We start from the raw sequence: 22,070 nt of genomic DNA on the forward strand, positions 1-22,070 counted from the left end.
TCTACCATCAATGCCTGGACCGATAAATGGACCCCAACTACTGTCTCCCGGTCACCGATCCTCAAGCCAGCGAACACAAGTGTTGAACAGGTGAGCAATCTGATTGATAACACTAATTGGACTTGGAGACGAGACTTAGTTCGAGGTACATTTGCCACACCTGATGCTGATGCAATACTGAATATACCACTATGGCACGATGGAGGAGAGGACTTTCTTGCGTGGGCACATGAGAAATCTGGTAACTACAGTGTGAAATCAGCGTACCGAGCTTTGATGAACCACAATGAGCAACAAGCTCTAGGCGAAGGGCCCGGCACCGGAACTTCAGTGGATCAAACACATATGTGGAAATCACTTTGGTCTCTCAAAGTTGTCCCCAAGGTACGTGTCTTCTGGTGGCGTGTCATGCGTGGCATTCTACCTGACAAGAAGACGCTACATTATAGACATATTCGAGATGTCAGTTTATGCAAACTCTGTCAAGCACATGAGGAAGACCTTGAACATGCGTTAATTTACTGTTCGCACGCGAGACAGTTCTGGGACAAAGCGCACCTTGTTCTGGACATCAAGCTACCGCGACTGCATCCGTCCTCATGGGCTGGCGATATCTTATGTGGGTCTATGTTCACCGACAAGGAGCGAGCAACGATAATCACTATAATGTGGTCCATCTGGAGTTCTCACAATAGATGGACGCATGACGGTATGAAGTACGATCCGGTGAACTCCATCAAACTCACTAGAGAGGCCTTGGCCTTACTTGATGTACCTAAACAGCAAGCTACAACGCTATCGAGACATGGTTGGCGACCACCTGAATCAGATCAAGTAAAGATCAACACCGATGCAGCTGTGCGGTTCACAGAGGAAAAAAGCGGAGCGGGGGGTGTTGCCCGCTCCCAGACAACACCGATGGGCGCCTGGTGCAAGCCCCATCTTGGGGTCACTGATCCTATGATCGCCGAGGCGCTAGCCCTACGGGATGGAGTAATTTTCGCAAATCTGAGAGGCTATGCCAATGTGATTATGGAGACCGACAGTCTGGAGATTGTGAATCTATGGAACACTCGCCGCAACAGTCGCTCTGTTGTGGCACTAGTTTTCTTTGAAATTGATGAGCTAGCGGATAGTTTTCATTCTTTTGTATTTCAGCATGTTAGTAGATCTGCAAACGGTCCAGCACACTTGTGTGCCCAGCGTGCATGTAATGTATCTATAACCAAGAGTTGGCTCTCTGAGATTCCGAGTTTCCTGGTTAGCAGCCTATTGGCTGACCGCCCAGCGAACACTTTTGTTTGAATAAAGCTCAGAAGTTCCATGAAAAAAAAGAGAAAAAATTACCGGGCAGATGGGCCATGAGGCTGGAATGTGATTACGGAGAAGAAACCCACCCAGCCCACATAAACGGTGTAGACCTGAGTTGCTAGTTCGACCTCGGACCTCCAGAGTCCCGGAAGAAACAGGGGTTCCGAGGCAGAAGATCGGAGGAAGAAGAGGGATCAGGCATGGACATCATCTCGCAGCTGCAGGAGCAGCTCAACGAGATGGCCATGGTGGCCGTCAACACCTTCGGCACGCTGCAGCGCGACGCGCCGCCCGTCCGCCTCTCCAACAGCTACCCCGACCCGCTCAACCCGAACCCTAACCCCGACGGCCCCGCCTCCCAGCCCCAGCCCCAGGCCCCGCCCGCGCCCGGCGCGCCGCCGCCGGCACCTGTACCGCCGCAGCCACCGCAAGCGCCGCCCCAGCCGGCCCTCGACCTCGCCGAGCAACCCAAGGCCATGAGCCACGCGCTCGTCCTCGCCGCAAAGAAGGTGCGCATCCCGTGCCCTCTCGCATCTCCCCCCTTTTATTCTCTGTTCGACACCTGCTCGAGGAATTCCCAGTTCCTACAACTTATTTTGATAAAACGAGCACTTATATATGACCCTGATTCAAAACCTGCAAGGCATTAGCAACTAATTCATCATCCTGATTCCAAACACAGATGTCGCCTCTCTTCTGTGAATGAATTTAAACCGATTTCCCTCCTAAATTGCACTCTCAAATTTTTGACAAAGCTGCTAGCTAACATGTTGCAATCCATTATCCTAAATTCGGTCAATATAAAACAATAAGGCATTATTAGACCCAGAATATGCTGTGATTAATAAAAGAATGAGGGTATAGTTCCTGAGTACTAGCAGGGCATGTTGTGTCAGGTCCGTGATATCGATATATTGGGTTAGCTGACCTAGCTGTTAGATGATCCGTGCTCCTGTTTCTTTTACTGTTCTTCTGTTTTACCTGCAATGCTTACAAGACCGTTGCTGGTAGAGTGGAAATTTGTCTGTTTTATCATTTGTGTCATACAGCTAGAGCACATAGTATAGCGAAAGTGCCCATGTTTTGTCTTACATGGACATTATGATCAGCATACTTCTCCTCTCTTAGGTTGTAATCGTGATAATTATACTCTCTTTGTCTTCCACGCCTTCTGCGATTATGATTATATCATGTGATAGTGTCATGCCATATTTCATCTGTAGTACACAAACATGAAGCACAATTTTGCTAATCTCGAAAGAGACCAAACTTGTGCTGAAATGTGCCTCTAGTTACTACTTTCAGTATTGTTCTGACAATAGTAAAAAAAAACATTGTCCCTTCCATGCAGTTTGATGCTCTTGTTGCTGCATTACCACTGTCATCTGAAGAGGATCAGTTGAAAAGAATTCAAGAACTTCAGGTATGTTTCAGCTTCACGGTGTCAGTATCAGAGTATATGATCAGCGAACATAGGCTAACTTACCAAAATAGTTACACAAGGAATTATGCAGCAGGCATTTCTGAATCAAAGGGCACTAACACCCTTTATTATGAAAAACTTGAAAACTAAAGCATCTGTTACACATAACATAAGAGAAAGCTATAGAAGGATGCAGCAGCACCTCATTTATAGGAAAAGTACTTACAAGACGGCAACATGTAATTTGCAACTATACATCTGCTATTTTCACTTGGATGTGGTCTCATTGTATCTGCTACTGGCAGTTTAACATGTTTTAGTATATTATACTATTGTGCAAATGTTATGCTTTCTCCTGTTTGTTCTGCTTGTGCGTAGCATTTCATGTTAGACCTGTCCTCCTGAAAGATTTATCTCTGAAGACTAGTAATGAACGTTTGTGTTCTTAAAGTTAAACCGAAGAAAAGCAGATGCTTGATGTTACAAGTTTATAACGTTTCATGGTAATTATTTTTAGGACAAAATTAGTTCCTCCTGATATTTTCCAGAAAATGGCCACCATTTTTCAGTACCCGATTACCCATCAGCGAATTCTTGTTTTATGGGTTGTCTTGGCAAATGCTTAACAGTGCATCGTCTAAGATCCACATTTACCTTGTTTTTATCCTGCAATCAAATCATGTAAACTTGAAATTTGCAGGCAGAGAACGAAGTTGTTGGATTGGAGCTTCAGAAACAACTTGAAGCTGCTGGTAACATTTTTGAATTTTGCACTTCTTATCATGGTATAGCTGACTAACAGCTAATGTATATATATTGTTCCTTCCACAGAACTGGAATTGGAACGGGTTGAAGTGTTGTTTAATGAAGCTACAGATAACTGTATAAATTTGAAGAAGCCAGATTAGTAATATTATGCATGTAAGTTTGAATGGCATCCTTCCCCGGTATATTAGTAAACTATCAACCATCAATTGGTTATTGTGTTTTCAGCACGGGATGTTTTTGCATAGCCTAAAATAGTGAAGTAGGCCTTGAGTTAACTCCCATTCAAATTTGTGCCATTTCAGGTAGCCGCACCTGTGTTGGTGGAGACATGAATTTCCAGCATTCTGGTGTTTACTTTCTTGTACAAGTCTCTAAAATGTCTTGTGCAAGCCTCTAAAATGTCTTATATTTGTTTACAGAGGGAGTAGTTCCTAATGTCTTACAGCTTCCAAGCTAGATTTGTCGACAGTAATGTTGTCTTGTTTTAACTTGCGTGCATTGATATTCCATGAGCACTTGCTGGATGAGTTATTAAAGTTCAGTGTTGTAACACCTATACCCTGAAATAGTTTAAAGAATCCTTTGCGTGGATTGGTCTGGTAAAAGTTCACCAGGGTAACTGAAATGATATTTCACTGTCAAAGAAAGAGCATAGGATGGACATCTCATGATCACTCAAAACACTGAAGCTATGCCTGATTCGAACAATGGCAGTTCTGATGGTGAAAACAAACACACTAAACTTTCTAGGGGACAGACACATATATCCTAGAAACATCTTATTTTCTCGGCTTCAGTGACCCCCCCTGGTCTCAGGCATACTTGCAAGTGCCTAGACCTGCAATGAAGTTAAGTGAGAAAGAAGCGGTCAGATGAGCACAAGAGAGAGATTTGAGAAACGGCGGCATGAGATGAGATGTGTGATGCTTACTGGGGTCGGTGATGCTGATGATGCCGGTGGCGTTGAAGAAGCAGTTCCAGGTGTTCCTCCCCCTGGCCTGGTAGTAGGCGTTCATGGCCACCGAGGCCCGCGACAGCAGCACGCCGCCGTTCTGCGCGGAGCAGCCCCCCGTGCCCTGGATCGCGCTACAGTCGCTCTCGGAGCAGGCGAACTCCAGGTTGGCCCTCAGCGCCGCCTCGCCCGTCGATGGCTTGGCCACGCACCACGTCTTGGCCGCAGCCTGCAGCAGCAAAACTATGAGTAAATCAAGAGCTGAAGAACATGGCACCTGGAGCAAGATGAAGATAAGCTGTCTGTCAGGAGAATGACTCTCACCTGTTTCTGCTGAAAGCTTGGTGCCGCTGCCGCTGAAAGAATTCGCCACAGAGAGAACAATCGATCGATGTTAGAAACTACAGTATAAATAGATCAGAGACCAAGCAGTAAAGTAGTACATCTGCAGAGAGATTTTGCCACGGAATTCGGAGAATCTCGAGCAAGTTGAGGATGCAGATGAGATTGAGGAGTGATGGTACCGTGAGTGCAGTGCGTCAGCAGCACGAGAGCGGAGGCGAAGGCCATGAGCCTGACGGTGGTTGAACCCGAACCCATCTCTTTCTTGTGACCAAGAGAGAGGACGCAAGAAACTGTTTTCTCTATGTTATATGTGAGGATGCAGAGGAGAAGGTGTGTGCCGCCGTTTCAGTTCATGCTCGCGGCGTGGCGGTGTGTGCGTGTATATATGCAGACGAAGAAGAAGAGGGGGGAAGCCGAAGCAGAAAGGGTGTGCTGCAGAAGCGGTTCACCGCAAAAAGAAGGAAATAGCAAATCCAATTTATGCCCAGCATTCATTGCGGGGTTGCCGCATTTATATCTCGCCAAAACGCCTCCGTTTCTTCTGAGCATGAAGAAGGAGCAGGCAAGCCGGATCGGGGACGGGTCAGTTATGACCATGGTTTTACGAGACAAGTGACCAGGAAATGACGCGAAAATAAAAACGACACAAGCACTGTCATGCTTTGTGCGCGTGGTATCTCTACGACACGACACGACACGCGAGGTAAACTCGGTTCTAAGTATCAATATACCGCTAGCAGGCTTGCTTCTACCTATCATCAGGTATATGCTACACTTCCAACAAGACTGCCATAGTTAGGATTCGGTAAAACCGAGCTCGAGCTCATGTGAGCTTGACTGTAAAAATGTAAAAAAAAAATCTGATTTTTTTTAGCAAATACTCCCTCCGTTTCTAAATATAAGCATTTTTTTTAAAAATTTCAATACGGACTACATGCAGAGCAAAATGAGTGAATCTACACTCTAAAATATGTCTATATACATCCGTATGTAGTTTCTATTGAAATCTCTAACAAAACTTATACTATAACGGAGGGAGTATTAACAAATGTTTTGATATCTTCCAAAGTTTCAGCATCGGATGATATTCATTGAAAACGTGGCAAAAAGAAAAAAAACAAAATCGATGCTCCAAACGTGTTATTTCCGAGCCTTTTGGAGCATCATTTTTTTTCCGGCCATGTCTTCCACGAATGTCATTTTCTGATTAAACTTTGCAAGCAATGGACACATTTCTCAATGTTTGCTACATCTAACAGGTCTTGGCCCACTGAAATTTCAAAGAAATTTCACTTGCATATGGGATGTGTATGTAGTTTAGCCCACATTGACAGTAAAGAGGAGACACCAATTTATAAGGTTGTCTTTTACACTAATCTCTACTATTAAAGGGGGATCTGCAGTCATCATCGTGATGGTTCGACCTCATGAGATCCACCCACGATCACCTCGCTCCCCTCCTACGACCCCTCTCTCCCCAACGATTAAAGAAAAAAAAAGCCACGATAAAAAAAAAGTAGCCACGACCCGGAACAGGGACACATCCCACGTCCAGCAACCTGCAACCCCCTCGCTCCTCCCAATCCCCATATCGCTCCTCAGAAAATGCACCACCGCCGTCCCTCATGCTACTAGCCGACGGCGTCAGCCGCTTCATCGAGGTCGACGAGTCCCTCCACCCAAGACCCAAACATTTCGCTCACCTGCCTTGGTGGCTCCGTCCGTCTCGACGGGGTCGGTTACTAGATCTCAATCATCCGACTCATCAACACGACAGCACCCTCGGGCCTCGGCTTCGGCGGCGGGTCGATCCAGATCGCGCGTTGCGGTGGTGGCCGGCTGCGTGGAAGCTAGGCCCACCTTGAGAAGGGACGCGCGGGACACACACACGTATGCAACCCAGGAACCTCGGCCGCTGAGATGACGACGACGCATCAGTTTGCGACGAGGCGCGCATGCATGTTCTTGAGGAAGGGAAGGTGGGGTGCTTCGAGCTCGCGCCCGCTCAGGTCGTCGGCGCGCCGCCATCTTGTGTCGGCCAGGCTTACATATTGGTTCAAGCCTCGAGCTGTCCAGCACCACCCGTTACTCGACCTCGCGTCCGCCAAGGTCACAGGTGCCCACCGGAGCCCTGCTCTGCTGCAAGCCACCGGCGTACTGAGGGTCCAGAGCGTACTGAGGGTCCAGAGCGGCCCGGACACGACGGCGGACTGCCAGGCGTGGAGCAACGGCCCCGACCTTGACGTGCTTCCGGGGCAAGGCGTGCCAACCTGGACATGGTGGCGACCGCCAAGAGAAACTGGAGGGCCGCAGTCCAGGCCAACGCCGCCACTCTCGCGCACCTCTACGCCCTCTGCAATAATGACCGGCGGCGCTGCTTCGGTGATCGCCGTTACTACTGATCGCTTCTTTCGTTCACTGGGCTGGGATGGTTTGATTTCAAGATTCGGTATTCAGAGAATCAGAGTTAATTTTCGTGGTTGATGCGATGTACAGATATAAGGCACGTACACATCTTCTCTTCATCCTCCCCGGTTTTAATTCTATCCGCCTCGCAGGATTGCAAGCATCTTTGACAGATATATGAAAGCCTGCATCATTTGCTTTGATGAGATGGACGTCCAGCAGGTGCACCAATTTAGTTTAAACCTAATAACTTTGTTGGCCTTTTCCTAATAATCTTCCTTTTCTTTTCCACGAAGAAAATTATCAATGAGATGTGAAAGATGAAGAATGAGAGCAATGGGATTAAGATCATCATGAAGCAGTACGTGGGTGAGGACCTGAGTTTGCTGACTCTGCGAGATGTGAGCAATCTTCAGTAGCAGATTGAGTTCTCCCTGTACAAGTTTTGCCTAAGGAAGGTTACAACCCAACAATTAGTAGATGCATGGTTTTGTATGCACATTGTCATGCCACCCTACTTGAACTGTTATATTTTTTTCTGAGCAGAATGCGGACCTTATTAAGACCTATATATATTTATGGAAGATTCAACAGTTGGAAGCTGAACTAAAACTGCAGAAGTTCTCTGCTGCCTGCAGAAATTGTTTGCGTGATCAACTTGCACTGGATAAGGGCATGCTTATAGACGAACTAGGTTCAGGTTGTGAAGTAGGAACACTCAAAGTGTCAAGTAAGTTACTCAAACAATATCATGTGTTCGTGACACTTTCTCTAATAAGCACTCTTCTTTTTTAGATGAAGTTGACTAAGGAGAAGAGGAAAGAGAACACTCATCCATACATGAAAAACTGGATATGGAGCTGGAAAAAGGACTTCAGCAAAAGGAGGTACTATTTTTCTTTTCTTATGATTGTAATTGTTCATATACAAATTTACAAGTTGTCTGGCTCGACCTTGACTCTTTGTTCACATGTACCGAATAATCTTCATTCCGCCATCCATTTTATGTTGCCCCTCATTTCCCTCTTTTGATCACACAATTCAGTAGAAACTCTTTTTGGGTGTATCTTACCAAACTGACCTAATAATTTCAAGCCAAGGACTGTACCGTGTACTCATATATGTACCAAAAATTGTAGATTTTCAGAAAATGGGAACAAAATACACTTGTGGTACGAGAATTCGAACTGAGAGTTATGTATAAAAATTTCTTCCTTTTACTTGTGGTTACAATTAGAGCCATTGCTTCATTGCCACAAGTGGTGGTAATACATGCATCTCTCAATCGGGAAAACGCAAATGATCAGGTTAGTCTGCAGGTTTCTATACCTGAACCTAGCTTGTTGTATTTCGATTAATTTTTCCACAAGTTGTGAGCTGCAGTGTTGATCATGTTAGTTGGCAGCCGTTTAGGATGGAAGTAACACAATTTATATTACATCATAAATTCCGGTCTGGTGCTGCATTTTAGGTTCAGCTTGAGGCGAAGGTGTTGCCATTCTCTGAGGCAAAGGTGTTGCATTCTCTCATAGCGGGGCGAAGAGCACAACCCTGACAACACAACCCCTTCCAGGGTCACTGGTGAATTTTTTCAAGTTTATTTATCTTCTGGGTCATGTCCATTATTTATCACAGTAGGATTCTCGGCCTGAGGGTATCGTGAGTGTGAGCATTTTAATGGAGTTGCGCAATTATTTATCTTCATAAGTGGAAATATTAGTTATGTGGTCATGAACATAACTAATGATACCCATGTTTTAGAATGAATCGTGACGATAAATATGTTACCCTGAATTTTGAGTATGAGTCGACTCGATTTTGTTTAATTTTTAGGTATATAAGATGATACCTATCACAACACATTCATGAGCCGTGTGTGGCGTACACATTGCGAATTAGATGATGTTTTGTTCAATATCTCTATGTCAGCAAATTATATGATGTTTTGATCACTATCCTGATGTCAAAATTTGTTCTTAAAGTCTCAGTTTGTTCCCCGTGGCAACGCACGGGCACCTAACTAGTTCTTATAGCATGAGAAAAGAGAACGACAATGTGCAAGCTCATTGACTACTCGCGTCGCGTGAATTGGGTTCGAATTAGTAAGCGGCGTGTTGGATGATTAAACTTTTGCTTTGTGGTACGAGAAAGATTACCGGGTGAAGCGACAACAACACTTTAGCATCATTCCCTCTTCTTGGAGGGGTCGTCACCAGACCTTCGATCGCTCTCAGCTAGTCATCGTGGGTGTGGTTTGTGGACAACCATGAATTGCTTTTGGTGTGCTTACGGTGATGGTCATGCTGAGAGTCCTATTTTTTTTCTTGGCGGTCCATTTTCCTCAGTTGCCATTTGAGCTATAGTGTGAGTGTCCTGTCGTTTGATAAGTCGATTCTATTTGGACCAAGGCAAGCGGGTGGGGAGCAGTGGCGGAGCCAAAAATTTCTTCATTTGTGCATTTTTATAGCAATATTATTGGATTATGGATGAGCTTAGGCCCATATAAGACACTAGTACCTGGTTAATCTTGAGGCCTATGTATAAGATGGCAGGTGATGGGAAGTTTAGTCCCACCTTGCTAGTTGAGGAGAGTTGGGACCCCTTTATAAGGGCTACTCTACCGCTTGCTTTGGGAGCTTGGGAAGAGAAGTGGTACACGCGCGCTTCTCCTCCTCCGCCGCCCGCCTCGCCACGCGCGTCGCGGGTATGAGCCGACCCGAAGCTTATTTCTGCCGCTCAGCATGTGGGCCACTGTCCAAGACGTTGGACTGTGGGCTGACTTGCGTTGTCGGGATTCGTCGACTCCCTTGCCGGGACCCGCGTTGCCAGGATTCGTTGACTCCCTTGCCGGGAGTGGGTCGACTCGGTCGTGGGCCTCGGCAAGGCCCACGACTTTCTCCCTTACGGACTATATAAGAAGGCTCTTGCCAGTGAAGTAACCTAGTGAGTGAACCCCTCTCGCGTGACCTAGCCGTCATCTACTGTTCCTCGCTCTGTGCTGCCTCCGGCGATCCCATCCTGACGACCGCGTGCACGGCCGGTCGGGAGAGCAGGTGCCTCCGGAACCCTGTCGTTCGAGATCCTGCCCGGGAGAACGGCAATAAGGTTTTTGGGGAGCGTCTCAGACGCGACTGCTCCCGATCCGTCCCCAACTCCGTTCGCCTCTGCTTCCACTACTTCTTCTGCATCGACACCATGGCCGACGCCGCCGCCGCTAAGAAGAAGCCACGGACGACGCCGAGGCTGCTGCTGCAGCCGCCGCGTTGGCCTGGCCAACCAGATGGTATGATCTGTTCATCCCTCGTTTACTCGTACTTATGCTAGCCGTATATGTGCTGCTCATAGAAGGTTTGATTCTATGTTCTATACATGCTAGCATGCTTAGGTATTGCTATGAGATGCATACCTTTTATGCCATGCTTACTGTTTACTCGTGGATAAATCTAATCGGAAAAGTGCTAATATTTCCAACAAATATGACAACAAATATACAACAAACTAGTAGCAGCATACAAATGGATCAACAATTTTTTAGTATTGCATGGAAGTCCTGAGAAGACCCCTGGCGCCGCCACTGGTGGGGAGTCACCTTGGACAATAAAGGGATGGCATTATGAAAAAGTCATGTCCTTTTTTCGAAGAAGGTGAAGGCCACTTCCTCTAGTATTTACCTACTTCCGCCTAGGCACTAAATTCGCTTGAACTTATGCCAACAAATTCTTGGTGGTTATAGACTTTGGTGTTTTTAGTTGCGGTTCTTTCATTATTTGTTGTCCTTGTTCTTGTCGGCGGTATTTTTGAATTGTTCTTCCCAATATATTGTATCACTTCGGCTGTTTAGGCCTTGCTAATTTAATACCGGGTGCATGTCTTCTTTTGTAGGAGTACAAATTAAGCCCCCTCTTTCTCTCCCTCACTTTCTCACCTACCCGCATGTGAGACCCACCCTGATGGATGACATGTGGCATTCACAAACGTGTCATCCATCAGGGTGGGTCTCACCTGCTATCCCGTAAGACCTGTTCTTATATAATTTTTACGTCGACGAGTGTGTGTGAGGTTCAGATAGATGGATCTCATTTAGTACTATTTCCTTAGCTTTGTGTAGTGTCCATGATAAGCTAGAGAAGAGAAATTCTTACGCGCATGATGATATGGAGCTTCAGGTGGTGTTTGGTTCTCTAGTTTTAGGACTTCTTTTAAATTCCAACTAAAAAATCTCTAATCCCTAAAAAGTCCTTCCCTGTTTGTTTTCAGAGACTAAAAAGTCCCTAGTCCCTTTCTAGAGGTTATTAAATGACCATGTTACCCCTAGTATATAGAAAAATAACAATCAAATAACACCACAGGATGGCGGGCCAATGAGTGCATGGAGGGGTATTGTTGAAAAAGTCCCAAAAGACTCTCCTTGAGAGTCTTCTTCATTTAGTCCCAAATGCCTAGTTTAGTCCCTAAAAAATCCCTCCCGTTTGGTAAAAAAGTCTTTAAGAGGGACTTTTTCTAGTCCCTACACAAAAAAGTCTCTGCAAACAAATACCCCCTCAATACCTTACACTTATTTACAGAAAAACAAGCGTAGAACCATGCAATCAGAATAATTCAGACGCTGCATTTTATCTGCGAAATGCTTCGCGTTTGAAACTGAAACAAATACAATGACATAGTTTGGTTTGAATTAATCATCCCGTGTACAGCCTCAGCTTGGAGCGTATTGTCTCTCGGCATATCGGGCATCTGTCGAGGTTCTCCCCACACTCCCTGCAACACTGTCGTTCGCACACAAAACAATAAAAAATGTGTAAAAATACGTACATTTCCATGTTTGATAGAAAGAAAATGCATCTCAACATTTGCTTAGATAAATGAATTCCAATGTCTTACCATGTGGCCGCAGCCAAACGCTAGATCTTTGGCATTGGTCAAGCAGATTGGGCACACCTGCATGGACATTGATTTATCAGTCAGTTTGTTCAAGAAGGTGGCGCGAATGATCGATCCTCCATGCATGATCATCACAAGACAAACAAGACTTGGTAATTCCGGGCAGTTGGCTGAACCTGATCCTCTCTTGGCTCCGCCGCGGCGGCGTTCGCGCTGCTAGCTTCCCGCCTCAACGACGACGACGCCGGCAGCGGGGGCGGGGCCGGGACGACCCTCTTGGCCTTCCCCGTGGACCGGCCTAGGATGCCGAGCTCCATGGTGGCCTTGTACTGGATGGGCACCTCCATGAGCGCCGCCAGCGCGAACGCCGACTCCTTCTGCTGCAGCGTCGCGTTCCTCGACATGATGGACGTGAAGTTGACAAACTGCGCACAATTGTTGTTACATAATAACGTGTGAGTAAAGCTGCATTGCAATTCGTCTTGGGAGATTGGATCAACGAAGAGGGCTACAACTCCCTCGGTCTCTGTTTTCGAATTTGAGTGATGACCTGGAAGTTGTCGAAGGCGCGCGCGGGGAGCTTGTCGTCGAACTTCTGCATGTCCTCCCATGGGCCATCCCCGACCCCGACCAGCACGATGGACAAGGGATACGAACTGCAGAGTCAAACTTTATTATCCTCAATTCGTGAACCTGGCAAGCGTGCGCGCCAAACTGTCGATGATCACCTGGCCATGACAATGGAGTCGACGGTTCTTCGCTCCTGCGGGCTTAGATCGCCCTCACTTGTATCAACACTCCTAGTGACCTGGAACGCCGTGATGAGGTTGTTAAGACGAATCAAGCTGCATAGCATAGGCTTTTTGATTCAGGTGAGGGACCTGGCCGTCGGCGACGATGACGAGGACATGGTACTGGCCTCCGGTCCTGTCCACGATGTCGACGGCGGCTTCCACGATCGGTGCGAAGGACGTCGGCCCTGAGCACAGACAATCGCGCATCGTTCATTCACCGGTGCCAACGAAGGAAGAATTTTTTTTTTGAACGAAAGGGGATTGCCCCCCTGCCCCACTTTATAGAATGACCAACGAAGGAAGATTTCCGGAGCTCGGGACGGGTTGATGGGGTTTGGTCGTCGGAGGTCACCTGATAGCCTGAGGTGCGGCACGACGTTCCGGTAGCATGCCAGGACCTCCTCGAAGCCGTGGCACGGCGAGTTGTCGGGGTGGAAGCTGAAGACGTTGTAGTCGTGCGTGGTCGCTGCAAACAAGAAGAGCACAAGTTGTAAATGGAACGGACTCGTCCTTGTCGTCGTTGGGTGCAAGGAGTAAAAACGGGGGCTCACCGTCGCCGAAGCCGAAGCAGGGGATGAGGTTGTCCTCGTCGAAGGGGGCGAGCGTCTTGCCGATGATGCTGATGGCCGCCTCGTAAGGGTTGGGCGCGTCGCCCAGCTTGTGCAGGCTCTGCCCGTTGAACGACCGCTTCCCCGTCCATTCGTTGCTCTTGGTGAAGTCCACCCCGAGGATGAGGTTGGACGACTCGAGGCCCTGATCTCGCAGCGCCGAAGCCACCTGAGAAATCAAAAGTTAACCCAACGAGTCACGCAGGCAGGAAGGAGATGAAGCGAGGAGCAATCGCGTGAGATGAAGATGACCCATCATCATCAATCACCTGGTCGAGGGAGGTGAAGGTGTCCGGTATGTACGAGTACTTCTTGGACAGCATCGCCCTCCGCCGCTGCTCGCCGCCTCCGCCACGGCCGTGTCCCGACGGCTCACCGCTCCTCGACATCGTCATCCTCCTCGCCTCGGCCGCTCTCCGCCGGTGGCCGCCCAACAGCGCGCTCAACACCCCGCCCATTCTTTCTCGGAAGCGATCGCGATCGACGGCAGGGGACGGCCGCTAGAAATACCATGCGAGGAGGACACGGCCTCCTCCTCCTCCTCCTCCTCCTCTCGTTCTTTCTCGGAAGTCGCAGCAAAGATCACACGGAGAAGCAAGGCACGACCATGGAACTGGACCAAGGTTGTTGTATCATGGACGATGATGCGTCAAGCAAGGCAAGGATTTTGCAGCGAAGCTTCTTGAGACCTTCGTCCATCGAATTTCCGCTCTTTATTCCGTGTCACAGAAACGGCCGTGATCTTTAAGGAACTTGTCGCTAAATGTTCGGTTTCTTTCCGGTAATTCGCTGCTATGCTTTGCGAGTGAGTGAGTGCTAAAGTAGCGGATTCCTGCGTGTCAGCGTGTTTCTTTCTGCGATGTCTAGTCAGGAAGGAAGACAACCTGGTAGACGGCGCGAATCTTTGTGGTCCGAAAATAGTGCAGACAAGCTCATCGTCATTCTAAGGATGGGTTTATACCATGTCCGTTATGTGTCGCTGAAGCGCTAGTCGGATTTTCTTGCTTTCTTTCTTGCAACCTCAAGGAAAATGAAAATCTATTATAGTCAGGGCATCTCCAACATGAACTCTCAAACTACTCGCAACCGACCGGGCGCGCGGTCCGTACGTATTTTGCCATGCAATGTGGTCCTGTATCGGTCCACTTAGCGGTCCGGACGTCCATTTTCTCGTAAATCAAAAGCAAGCCAGGGGTCTGGACCGTTGCCACGCGAGCGTCCGACGCTCCCTTGCCTGCCTTTTCTCCCCCGAAGCCAGCTGCCCGCAATCATACCGCTCTAGAGCAAGTGCTCCGCGTTGACGCCGGCGGACATGACCTCTCACTGGCACCGGTACTGAAGCGGCTCCCCGGCCGAGGGTGTCAGCCCGCGCCACGTCTATGTTGAATGCGCTTGTTCAAAACTCATCGTCATTATAGTTAGGGCATTGACGCACCCGAACGCTTGGCCTCACCAGCATCCACTATTTAAAGGTGATCACACCCGGCGCACACCACACCACAACCCATCCGATCCACATCGTTATCCCGTGCACCACATCCGCCATGACAGCGATCGGAAACGCGTTGTGGGAGAGTCTCTCGATGGAGCAGAAGCACAAGGTAGCCGCCCTTGCGGCTGCTTGGCAGAGCCGCCATGCCAACCGGATAAAGGCCGACATGCCGGCCAGCTCTCCGAGGGTCTCCGACAACGACCCCAAGATGGAGACGGGCTCCTACGACGACTCCGTGCCGCAACCCGCGTCGGTGCATGCCAACTTGGCGATGGAGCAGGCGCAGACACACTTCAATTCCGCCAGGATGGAGGAGCAGCCGGCGCAGGTGCTGATGTCGATGTTCCGGCAGGCGTAGGGGGGGAGGGGGAGAGGGTAGCGGTACAACTTGTTCCTTATCGAGCAGCACCGGCTGATAGAGGGCCAAATCTACAACGAACGGGGAAGTCGTGGTGGCCATGGCCGCGACAAACCCTAATTTCATCTCCGAGAAGCAGGCGCTCTACGAGGCCGCCCACACTCACACCGCCACTTGCAACATAGAGGCGGCGTACCCGGACGAGGAGTTGGAGTTGGCGCAGCAGGCGATCACGGCCGAGAACGCCGCCAGCTGCGTGTCCTACCCACCGCCAAACAACGATTGGCCGCACTTGTGGGATGATGAGCATGCCATCCCATCCACGTCCATCGTGGACCTCACATCCATCGGCAATGGATAGGTCGCGGGCTCCAACAAGGAGGAGTAGAGCATGGGAGGCGGCCGGGCCTCGAGTCCCAAATAGGCCGATCCATCTTCCATGTTCTACTCTTCCTTACTAGCGAACCTTCACTTTGCGGGTCTTATCGCCGCCGCTCATGTAGACGGCGAGATGGACCCGACGAAAGGGAAAAACAAGGACATAGGGCACGGGCACCGTCATAGGCTAGGTTTATGTCTGGTAATTTTTATTGAAAAATATCAAAAATGTAATGAATGTTCACTGGTTTTAAATAAAATTGTCATGTTTGCATGTATTTCGTCCGGTTTGTTGAAATCCGGTTTGAAATGTATGTGGCTACGATTGGATCACCAACTCCCGCATCAATGTCCATCAACTGGACCCCTATCCGCGGACAGATACGGTGTCCGGTGTCATTGGAGATACCCTAAGTTAGTATCTTGTTTCCCACAAAAATCATTGCTCGGATAAATTTCAAATGGTATTTCAGATTGCTCAGATGAAAGTCTATTGCAGTAAAGTTAGAATCTTGTTTTCTCATCTAGGTCCGACTAGCTCTTAATATCTACTACCACCGTTCTGGTTTACTAGTTCCTTCGTATTTTAACCACGATGTTAACTAATAAAATACAGATTATGTGTAGCAAAAATATATCATTGTAAACTACAATCAAATATGAATCTATATATATTTTCTTTTGCGGGTGTGAATCTATATATCTTTTGATGTCATACATCAACATTTTGCTAATCAGATATGTGATCAAAGATTGATTCAAAATACGACGGGGACTAATAAGATGGAGTTTGTGGATGAGAATTAACTAAGTCTAATCTAGCTCTTACATCATTTGATTTTACTCGGAGATTCATATGGATTTTTTGTTAATAAAATGGTATTGGGCTATACATGTTTCATGAGAATTATATCACTAAACATAGGGAGAGGAGTTATGGAATTTTATGCACGTGCGGATGTGTCCACTCCTTACTTATCATCCCCGCCTCTGAATTTAGGTTGTGGAAGCTATTTTTTTCGAAAAGGGGATCTCTCCGGCCTCTGCATCAGAATGATACATACGGCCATTTTATTAACCAAATAAAAAGGTTCCAACAAGGTTCCGAAGTCTCGAACTGTAGGAAAAAAGGACAACAAGCTCACACAGAGCCAAATAGGGCTAGAAACACAAACTAGCCAAGAAAAGACGCCACAACCGGCTGGCTAAAGATAGGTAGGTGAACTAATTGCCTATCCTATTACATGACTGCCATCCAAACCGGTTGAAGATATCCCGAACTACCATCTTCCAGCGGATAGATCTAGTAACCAAATGCTCCCTGGCCCCCATCGGAGTGAGTAGCGACCACGAACAGATCAATGTCGTGGCTCGGAAAATAACCTGCAAAAAATGAATACGTGATGTTCTGTTAAAAACCAAATCATTTCTGCAATTCCAGATAGTCCACATCAAAGCGCAAACTCCAACCCGAATGTGTCTCGCTAAGTCAGGCTCAATCCCATTAAGCCATGTCCCAAATAACGCGTTGACAGAATTTGGTGGAGTAATATTAAAAGCAATGTGGACCGTCCGCCAAAGGACTTTGGCCAATGGGCAATCAAGAAAGAGGTGTTTGATCGTCTCATCCCGATCACAGAAACTACACCTAGTAGGTCATGTCCAATTACGCTTTATCAAGTTGTCCTTGGTTAAAATAACTTGTTTATGGACAAACCACAAAAGCACTTTTATTTTCAAAGGAATTTTGACATCCCAAACATTCTTGGAGGTAGGAATGGAGTTCGAATTAATAACATCAATGTACATTGATTTAACTATGAATACTCCCGACCTAGTCAGTTTCCAGCGTAATTCATCGGGTTGTTGAGAAAGCTGAACCTCCATCAGTCTCCTAACTAGACGGAGCCATTCTTCCCAATGATTGCCCACTAGCGACCGTGTAAACTGAATATTAAGGGGGATATATTGAAATACCGTTGCAATGAACACCTCACGTCGTTGAACAATACAATACAAAGATGGATATTGAATGGCCAAGGTTGTCTCGCCGAGCCAAGTATTGTAACGCCCCGAGACCGATGTGCCAGGTGTCGTCCAGTTATTCGCTGTTGTTGCCTTGTCATTGCTTGCGTGTCATGCATTGCATATCATGTCATCATGTGCATTTCATTCGCATACGTGCTCGTCTCATGCATCCGAGCATTTTCCCCGTTGTCCGTTTTGCATTCCGGCGCTTCATTCTCCTCCGGTGGTCATTTCTAGCTTTCTTTCGTGTGTGGGGGTTAAACATTTCCGGATTGGACCGAGACTTGCCAAGCGGCCTTGGTTTACTACCGGTAGACCGCCTGTCAAGTTTCGTACCTTTTGGACTTTGTTTGATACTCCAACGGTTAACCGAGGGACCGAAAAGGCCTCGTGTGTGTTGCAGCCCAACACCCCTCCAATTTGGCCCAAAACTCACCAAACTCTGCTCCATGTCCTAGAGCGTTTGATCACAATCGCGTGGCCGAAAACCACACCTCATTTGGACTCTCCTAGCTCCCCCTAGGCCTATATATACACCCCCCATTCCAAATTCGCGGATCCTCTCCCCCCTAACCCTAGATTCGCTCCTCCTCGCGCCGCCGGACGTGTCCGGAGCGGGCTGGACAACATCCGCCGCCGCCCGCGCCCTCTCAGCATGCGCCACGTGGCGTCTCCGCCGCCAGCCGCCACCGCGGCCCAGCGAGCCCGCAACCGGCCCTCCGGGCCCAGCCGCCCCGCGCCGCCTCCTCCCTCCTCCGGCACCGCGCGCCGCCGCCGCCATCCGCCGCGCCGCCGCGCGCGCCCTTGCCGGCCGGTGCCGAAGCTCCTCACCGACCCCGCCGCCTCCGCCCGCCGACGTCGCCGCCGCTGCCGCGTCCGCGCCCGCCGGACCGCCGCCGCTGCCGCGTCCGCGCCCGCCGGACCGCCGCCGCTGCCGCGTCCGCGCCCGCCGGACCGCCGCCGCCCGCCGCCTCTTCGTTGCTCCGGCGAGCCCGCGCCTCCTCTCCGTCCATCGTCGCCGACCGGGCCGCCGGCGAGCTCCGGTGAGGATCCGGCGATCCTCGGGCTCCGCGCGCCCGATCTGGATCCGGTTCGCAGCTACAGTAACCCTAGATCCCGCGAGGTGTTTTTTTCTCTAAGTCCTCAAAATTCGCAGATCCAAGTGCCTCTGTTCGGAGCCCTGTAACTTTGCATCCGTAGCTCCGATTCATGCATATAGCATATCAAAATGTTCATCTCAGAGAGTAAATCATTTCATTCCATTGCATAATTTTCATTTGAGCTCATCTTGATGCCCGAAATGCTGTTAGAAGAAGGCTACTTGAGTTAATTGTCAGATCTGTTACTCCGTTTAGCACTTTTGTCATTTTTGCCATGATTAATGTGTGCATGCTATGCCTGTGAGTTCTTCTTACGTTTTGTTAAGGGTTTTGTCATCTCTCCAAAGGTACAACCCATGTATTTTTAGGATGTGTGTGGTGACTTTTGCAAGCTTGCAAAGTGGTGCACTTGCTAATTCTGTTTTCAGGGACTTAGTAGTTTTCACTAAGTCTGGGATTGTTTAGTTCATGATGCCATATGTTCATATTGTTTCCTAGTGATCTGTGTCTCTTTTGAGGATGATCAGTAAGGGAGTTTTGTTAATATTGTAGTGCTCTATCCATCCATGTCTTTGTTTGCAATTATGGAGCACCCTAGCTTGAGTCAATCGAGCTCTACTTTTGCTTCGTTGTGAATCTGGGCAGATCGTCAACTTGTTTGCGATTTTGCCGATGTTATTGTAGTTGATCCGTGCATACTATGCCATTGTTCTTGCCATGTCTAGATTGTATTTTGTGCCTTCTTTATGGATGTATGCTTGTCTTGCAATGACTTGCACCGTAGTGAGTGTATCGAGCTCGTAAACTCGCCTTCGTGAGTTATGTTTCAGCATGTCCCAGTTTTTCACTAAGTCTGAAACTGATTATGTTTTTGCTATGTTCGTGTGCTTGTTAGTATATTTTGTGATCCCTTTTAGCTCAAGGTCACTAAGGGACTTTTGTTAAGCTTGTTGAGTAGCTCCATGCTATGTTTTTATTTATCATGTTCAGGTCCTGTAGCATGTTGTTTTGTTGCTCCGAAGAGGGCTATATGATCTGAAATTTCAGACAAGTGTTAATTTCACTAAGTCTGAAATCTGTTTTGCATTTGCGTTTTTGCCATGCTTGTTTGAACCTCATAATGGATGATTTGGCCGTAGCTTAGTGCTAGACTTTTGTTAAGCATCTTGTGTGCATCCCTGCCATGTATTTTGTTGTCATGTTTGGGTGCTGTAGCATGTTCATTTCATTGCATTTAGATGCCTACTTGCTGTAAATCGCAGACCGGTGTCATTTTTTGAATCGCTTGCCATTTCCAAACCGTAACTCCGATTCCGGCGTTCTTTATATCGTTTTCAAGCGATTTCATCTCATCTTTCCAGTGGCACATTTGGTTTTCCAAGTTGAGGCCAGGTTCATGCATTTCTTGTCATATCTTGCATTTTTGCATCCCGCATCGCATCCCGCATAGCATATCATCATTTCATCATATTGCTTGGTCTTGCACGTGGTTGATTGTATCCTTGTTGCTTGATTGTCTTGTTTGGTTAGAGACGGGAGACGAGTTCGCTAACGAGGAGCCCGTTGAGTTTGCTTTCGAGGATCCAGTCAACTCTGACAACTGTGCAGGCAAGATGATCATACCCTCGAAATCACTACTATCTTTGCTATGCTAGTTTGCTCGCTCTTTTGCTATGCCATTGCTGCGATGCCTACCACTTGCTTGCAAGCCTCCCAAATTGCCATGTCAAACCTCTAACCCACCATGTCCTAGCAAACCATTGATTGGCTATGTTACCGCTTTGCTCAGCCCCCTCTTATAGCGTTGCTAGTTACAGGTGAAGATTGGAGGCCGTTCCTTGTTGGAACATCTTTTTTTTACTTGTTGGGATATCATTATATTATCTTATTTAATTAATGCATCTATATACTTGGTAAAGGGTGGAAGGCTCGGCCTTATGCCTGGTGTTTTGTTCCACTCTTGCCGCCCTAGTTTCCGTCATATCTGTGTTATGTTCATGGATTTTGCGTCCCTTACGCGGTTGGGCTATAATTGGAACCCCTTGACAGTTCGCCTTAAGTAAAGCTCTTCCAGCAATGCCCAACATTGGTTTTACCATTCGCCACCTAGGCTTTTCTTTCCCTTGGGTTCTGCAGACTCAAGGGTCATCTTTATTTTTAACCCCCCCGGGCCAGTGCTCCTATGAGTGTTGGTCCGACCGAGTAGACTGCGGGGTCACCTCGGGGCAACTTGAGGGTTGGTTTTACTCGTAGGATGTCTCATCTGAGTGTGCCCTGAGAAAGAGATATGTGCAGCTCCTATCGGGATTTGTCGGCACATTCGGCCGGTGTTGCTGGTTTAGTTTTACCCTGTCGAAATGTATTGTTGTACCGGGATACCGAGTCTGACCGGAACGTCTCGGGTGGAGGTCTATTCCTTCATTGACCGTGAGAGCTTGTCATGGGCTAAGTTGGGACTCCCCTGCAGGGATTGAACTTTCGAAAGCCGTGCCCGCGGTTATGGGCAGATGGGAATTTGTTAATGTCCGGTTGTAGATAACTTGAATCTTAATTAATTAAAATGAATCAACTGAGTGTGTTACCGTGATGGCCTCTTCTCGGCGGAGTCCGGGAAGTGGACACGGTGTTGGAGTAATGTTTGCGCAGGTTGTTCTCTAGTTTCTTGCTCGTGCTTTGCCTCCTCTTCTCGCTCTCTTTTGCGAATAAGTTAGCTACCATACTTGCTAGTCGCTTGCTGCAGCTCCACTCATATTTTACCTTGCCATACCTATAAGCTTAAATAGTCTTGATCGCGAGGGTGCGAGATTGCTGAGTCCCTGTGGCTCACAGATTACCATTACACCAGATGCAGGTCCAGGTGATTCCGCTCCAGGTGACGCGTATGAGCTCAAGTGGGAGTTCAACGAAGACTCTCAGCGATACTATGTTTCCTTTCCCGATGATCAGTAGTGGTGCCCAGTTGGGGGTGATTGGGACCGTGTCGCATGTTGGGTTCTCTTTTATTTTGGCACCGTAGTCGGGCCATGAGTGTTTGGTTGATGTAATGTTATTTATGTACTTGATTGACGTGGCGAGTGTAAGCCAACTATGTTCTCTCCCCTTTTATTATTACATTACATGGGATGTTTGTGAAGATTGCCTAACTTGTGACATATGCCTTCAATGCGATTATGTCTCTAAGTCGTGCCTCGACACGTGGGAGCTATAGTCGCATCGAGGGCGTTAC

The 22,070-nt window shown here is 47.9% G+C and overlaps 3 protein-coding genes across 3 annotated transcripts; 1 reads left to right on the top strand and 2 right to left on the bottom strand.

Moving 5' to 3' along the window:
* Positions 1-1,412: 1,412 nt before the first annotated feature.
* LOC123147442 (mediator of RNA polymerase II transcription subunit 21) lies at positions 1,413-4,093 on the top strand. Its single transcript, XM_044566691.1, has 5 exons — positions 1,413-1,820; positions 2,663-2,734; positions 3,435-3,486; positions 3,566-3,655; positions 3,805-4,093. The coding sequence occupies exons 1-4, from the start codon at positions 1,512-1,514 to the stop codon at positions 3,640-3,642; spliced, it is 510 nt and encodes a 169-aa protein (XP_044422626.1). The 5' UTR covers positions 1,413-1,511; the 3' UTR covers positions 3,643-3,655; positions 3,805-4,093.
* On the bottom strand, positions 4,094-5,222 carry LOC123147443 (major pollen allergen Ole e 10). Its single transcript, XM_044566692.1, has 4 exons — positions 4,979-5,222; positions 4,779-4,810; positions 4,434-4,683; positions 4,094-4,340 (listed from the first exon to the last, which is right to left on the bottom strand). Exons 1-4 carry the CDS (start codon positions 5,052-5,054, stop codon positions 4,315-4,317), a joined length of 384 nt encoding a protein of 127 aa, XP_044422627.1. The 5' UTR covers positions 5,055-5,222; the 3' UTR covers positions 4,094-4,314.
* Positions 5,223-11,729: 6,507 nt separating this feature from the next.
* On the bottom strand, positions 11,730-14,331 carry LOC123150935 (E3 ubiquitin-protein ligase RGLG4). Its single transcript, XM_044570733.1, has 9 exons — positions 13,758-14,331; positions 13,432-13,657; positions 13,233-13,346; positions 12,968-13,065; positions 12,815-12,894; positions 12,637-12,742; positions 12,263-12,511; positions 12,087-12,143; positions 11,730-11,971 (listed from the first exon to the last, which is right to left on the bottom strand). Exons 1-9 carry the CDS (start codon positions 13,944-13,946, stop codon positions 11,885-11,887), a joined length of 1,206 nt encoding a protein of 401 aa, XP_044426668.1. The 5' UTR covers positions 13,947-14,331; the 3' UTR covers positions 11,730-11,884.
* Positions 14,332-22,070: the final 7,739 nt, after the last annotated feature.

The sequence above is a fragment of the Triticum aestivum genome, chromosome 7A, assembly GCF_018294505.1.
Source record: "Triticum aestivum cultivar Chinese Spring chromosome 7A, IWGSC CS RefSeq v2.1, whole genome shotgun sequence".
In the NCBI taxonomy this organism is placed as follows: Eukaryota; Viridiplantae; Streptophyta; class Magnoliopsida; order Poales; family Poaceae; genus Triticum; species Triticum aestivum.

What these genes read in the sequence shown, in the direction of transcription:
- LOC123147443 (XM_044566692.1), bottom strand. Translation starts at nt 5,054, where the DNA reads ATGGGTTCGGGTTCAACCACCGTCAGGCTCATGGCCTTCGCCTCCGCT. An exon ending in CAAGCTTTCAGCAGAAACAG is followed by an intron (nt 4,684 to 4,778) that starts GTGAGAGTCATT and finishes TTGCTGCTGCAG; the next exon opens with GCTGCGGCCAAGACGTGGTG. An exon ending in CATCAGCATCACCGACCCCA is followed by an intron (nt 4,341 to 4,433) that starts GTAAGCATCACA and finishes ACTTCATTGCAG; the next exon opens with GTCTAGGCACTTGCAAGTAT.
- LOC123147442 (XM_044566691.1), top strand. Translation starts at nt 1,512, where the DNA reads ATGGACATCATCTCGCAGCTGCAGGAGCAGCTCAACGAGATGGCCATG. An exon ending in TCGTCCTCGCCGCAAAGAAG is followed by an intron (nt 1,821 to 2,662) that starts GTGCGCATCCCG and finishes CCTTCCATGCAG; the next exon opens with TTTGATGCTCTTGTTGCTGC. An exon ending in GAAACAACTTGAAGCTGCTG is followed by an intron (nt 3,487 to 3,565) that starts GTAACATTTTTG and finishes TTCCTTCCACAG; the next exon opens with AACTGGAATTGGAACGGGTT.
- LOC123150935 (XM_044570733.1), bottom strand. Translation starts at nt 13,946, where the DNA reads ATGGGCGGGGTGTTGAGCGCGCTGTTGGGCGGCCACCGGCGGAGAGCG. An exon ending in CTGCTTCGGCTTCGGCGACG is followed by an intron (nt 13,347 to 13,431) that starts GTGAGCCCCCGT and finishes TCTTGTTTGCAG; the next exon opens with CGACCACGCACGACTACAAC. An exon ending in CGTTTGGCTGCGGCCACATG is followed by an intron (nt 11,972 to 12,086) that starts GTAAGACATTGG and finishes TGCGAACGACAG; the next exon opens with TGTTGCAGGGAGTGTGGGGA.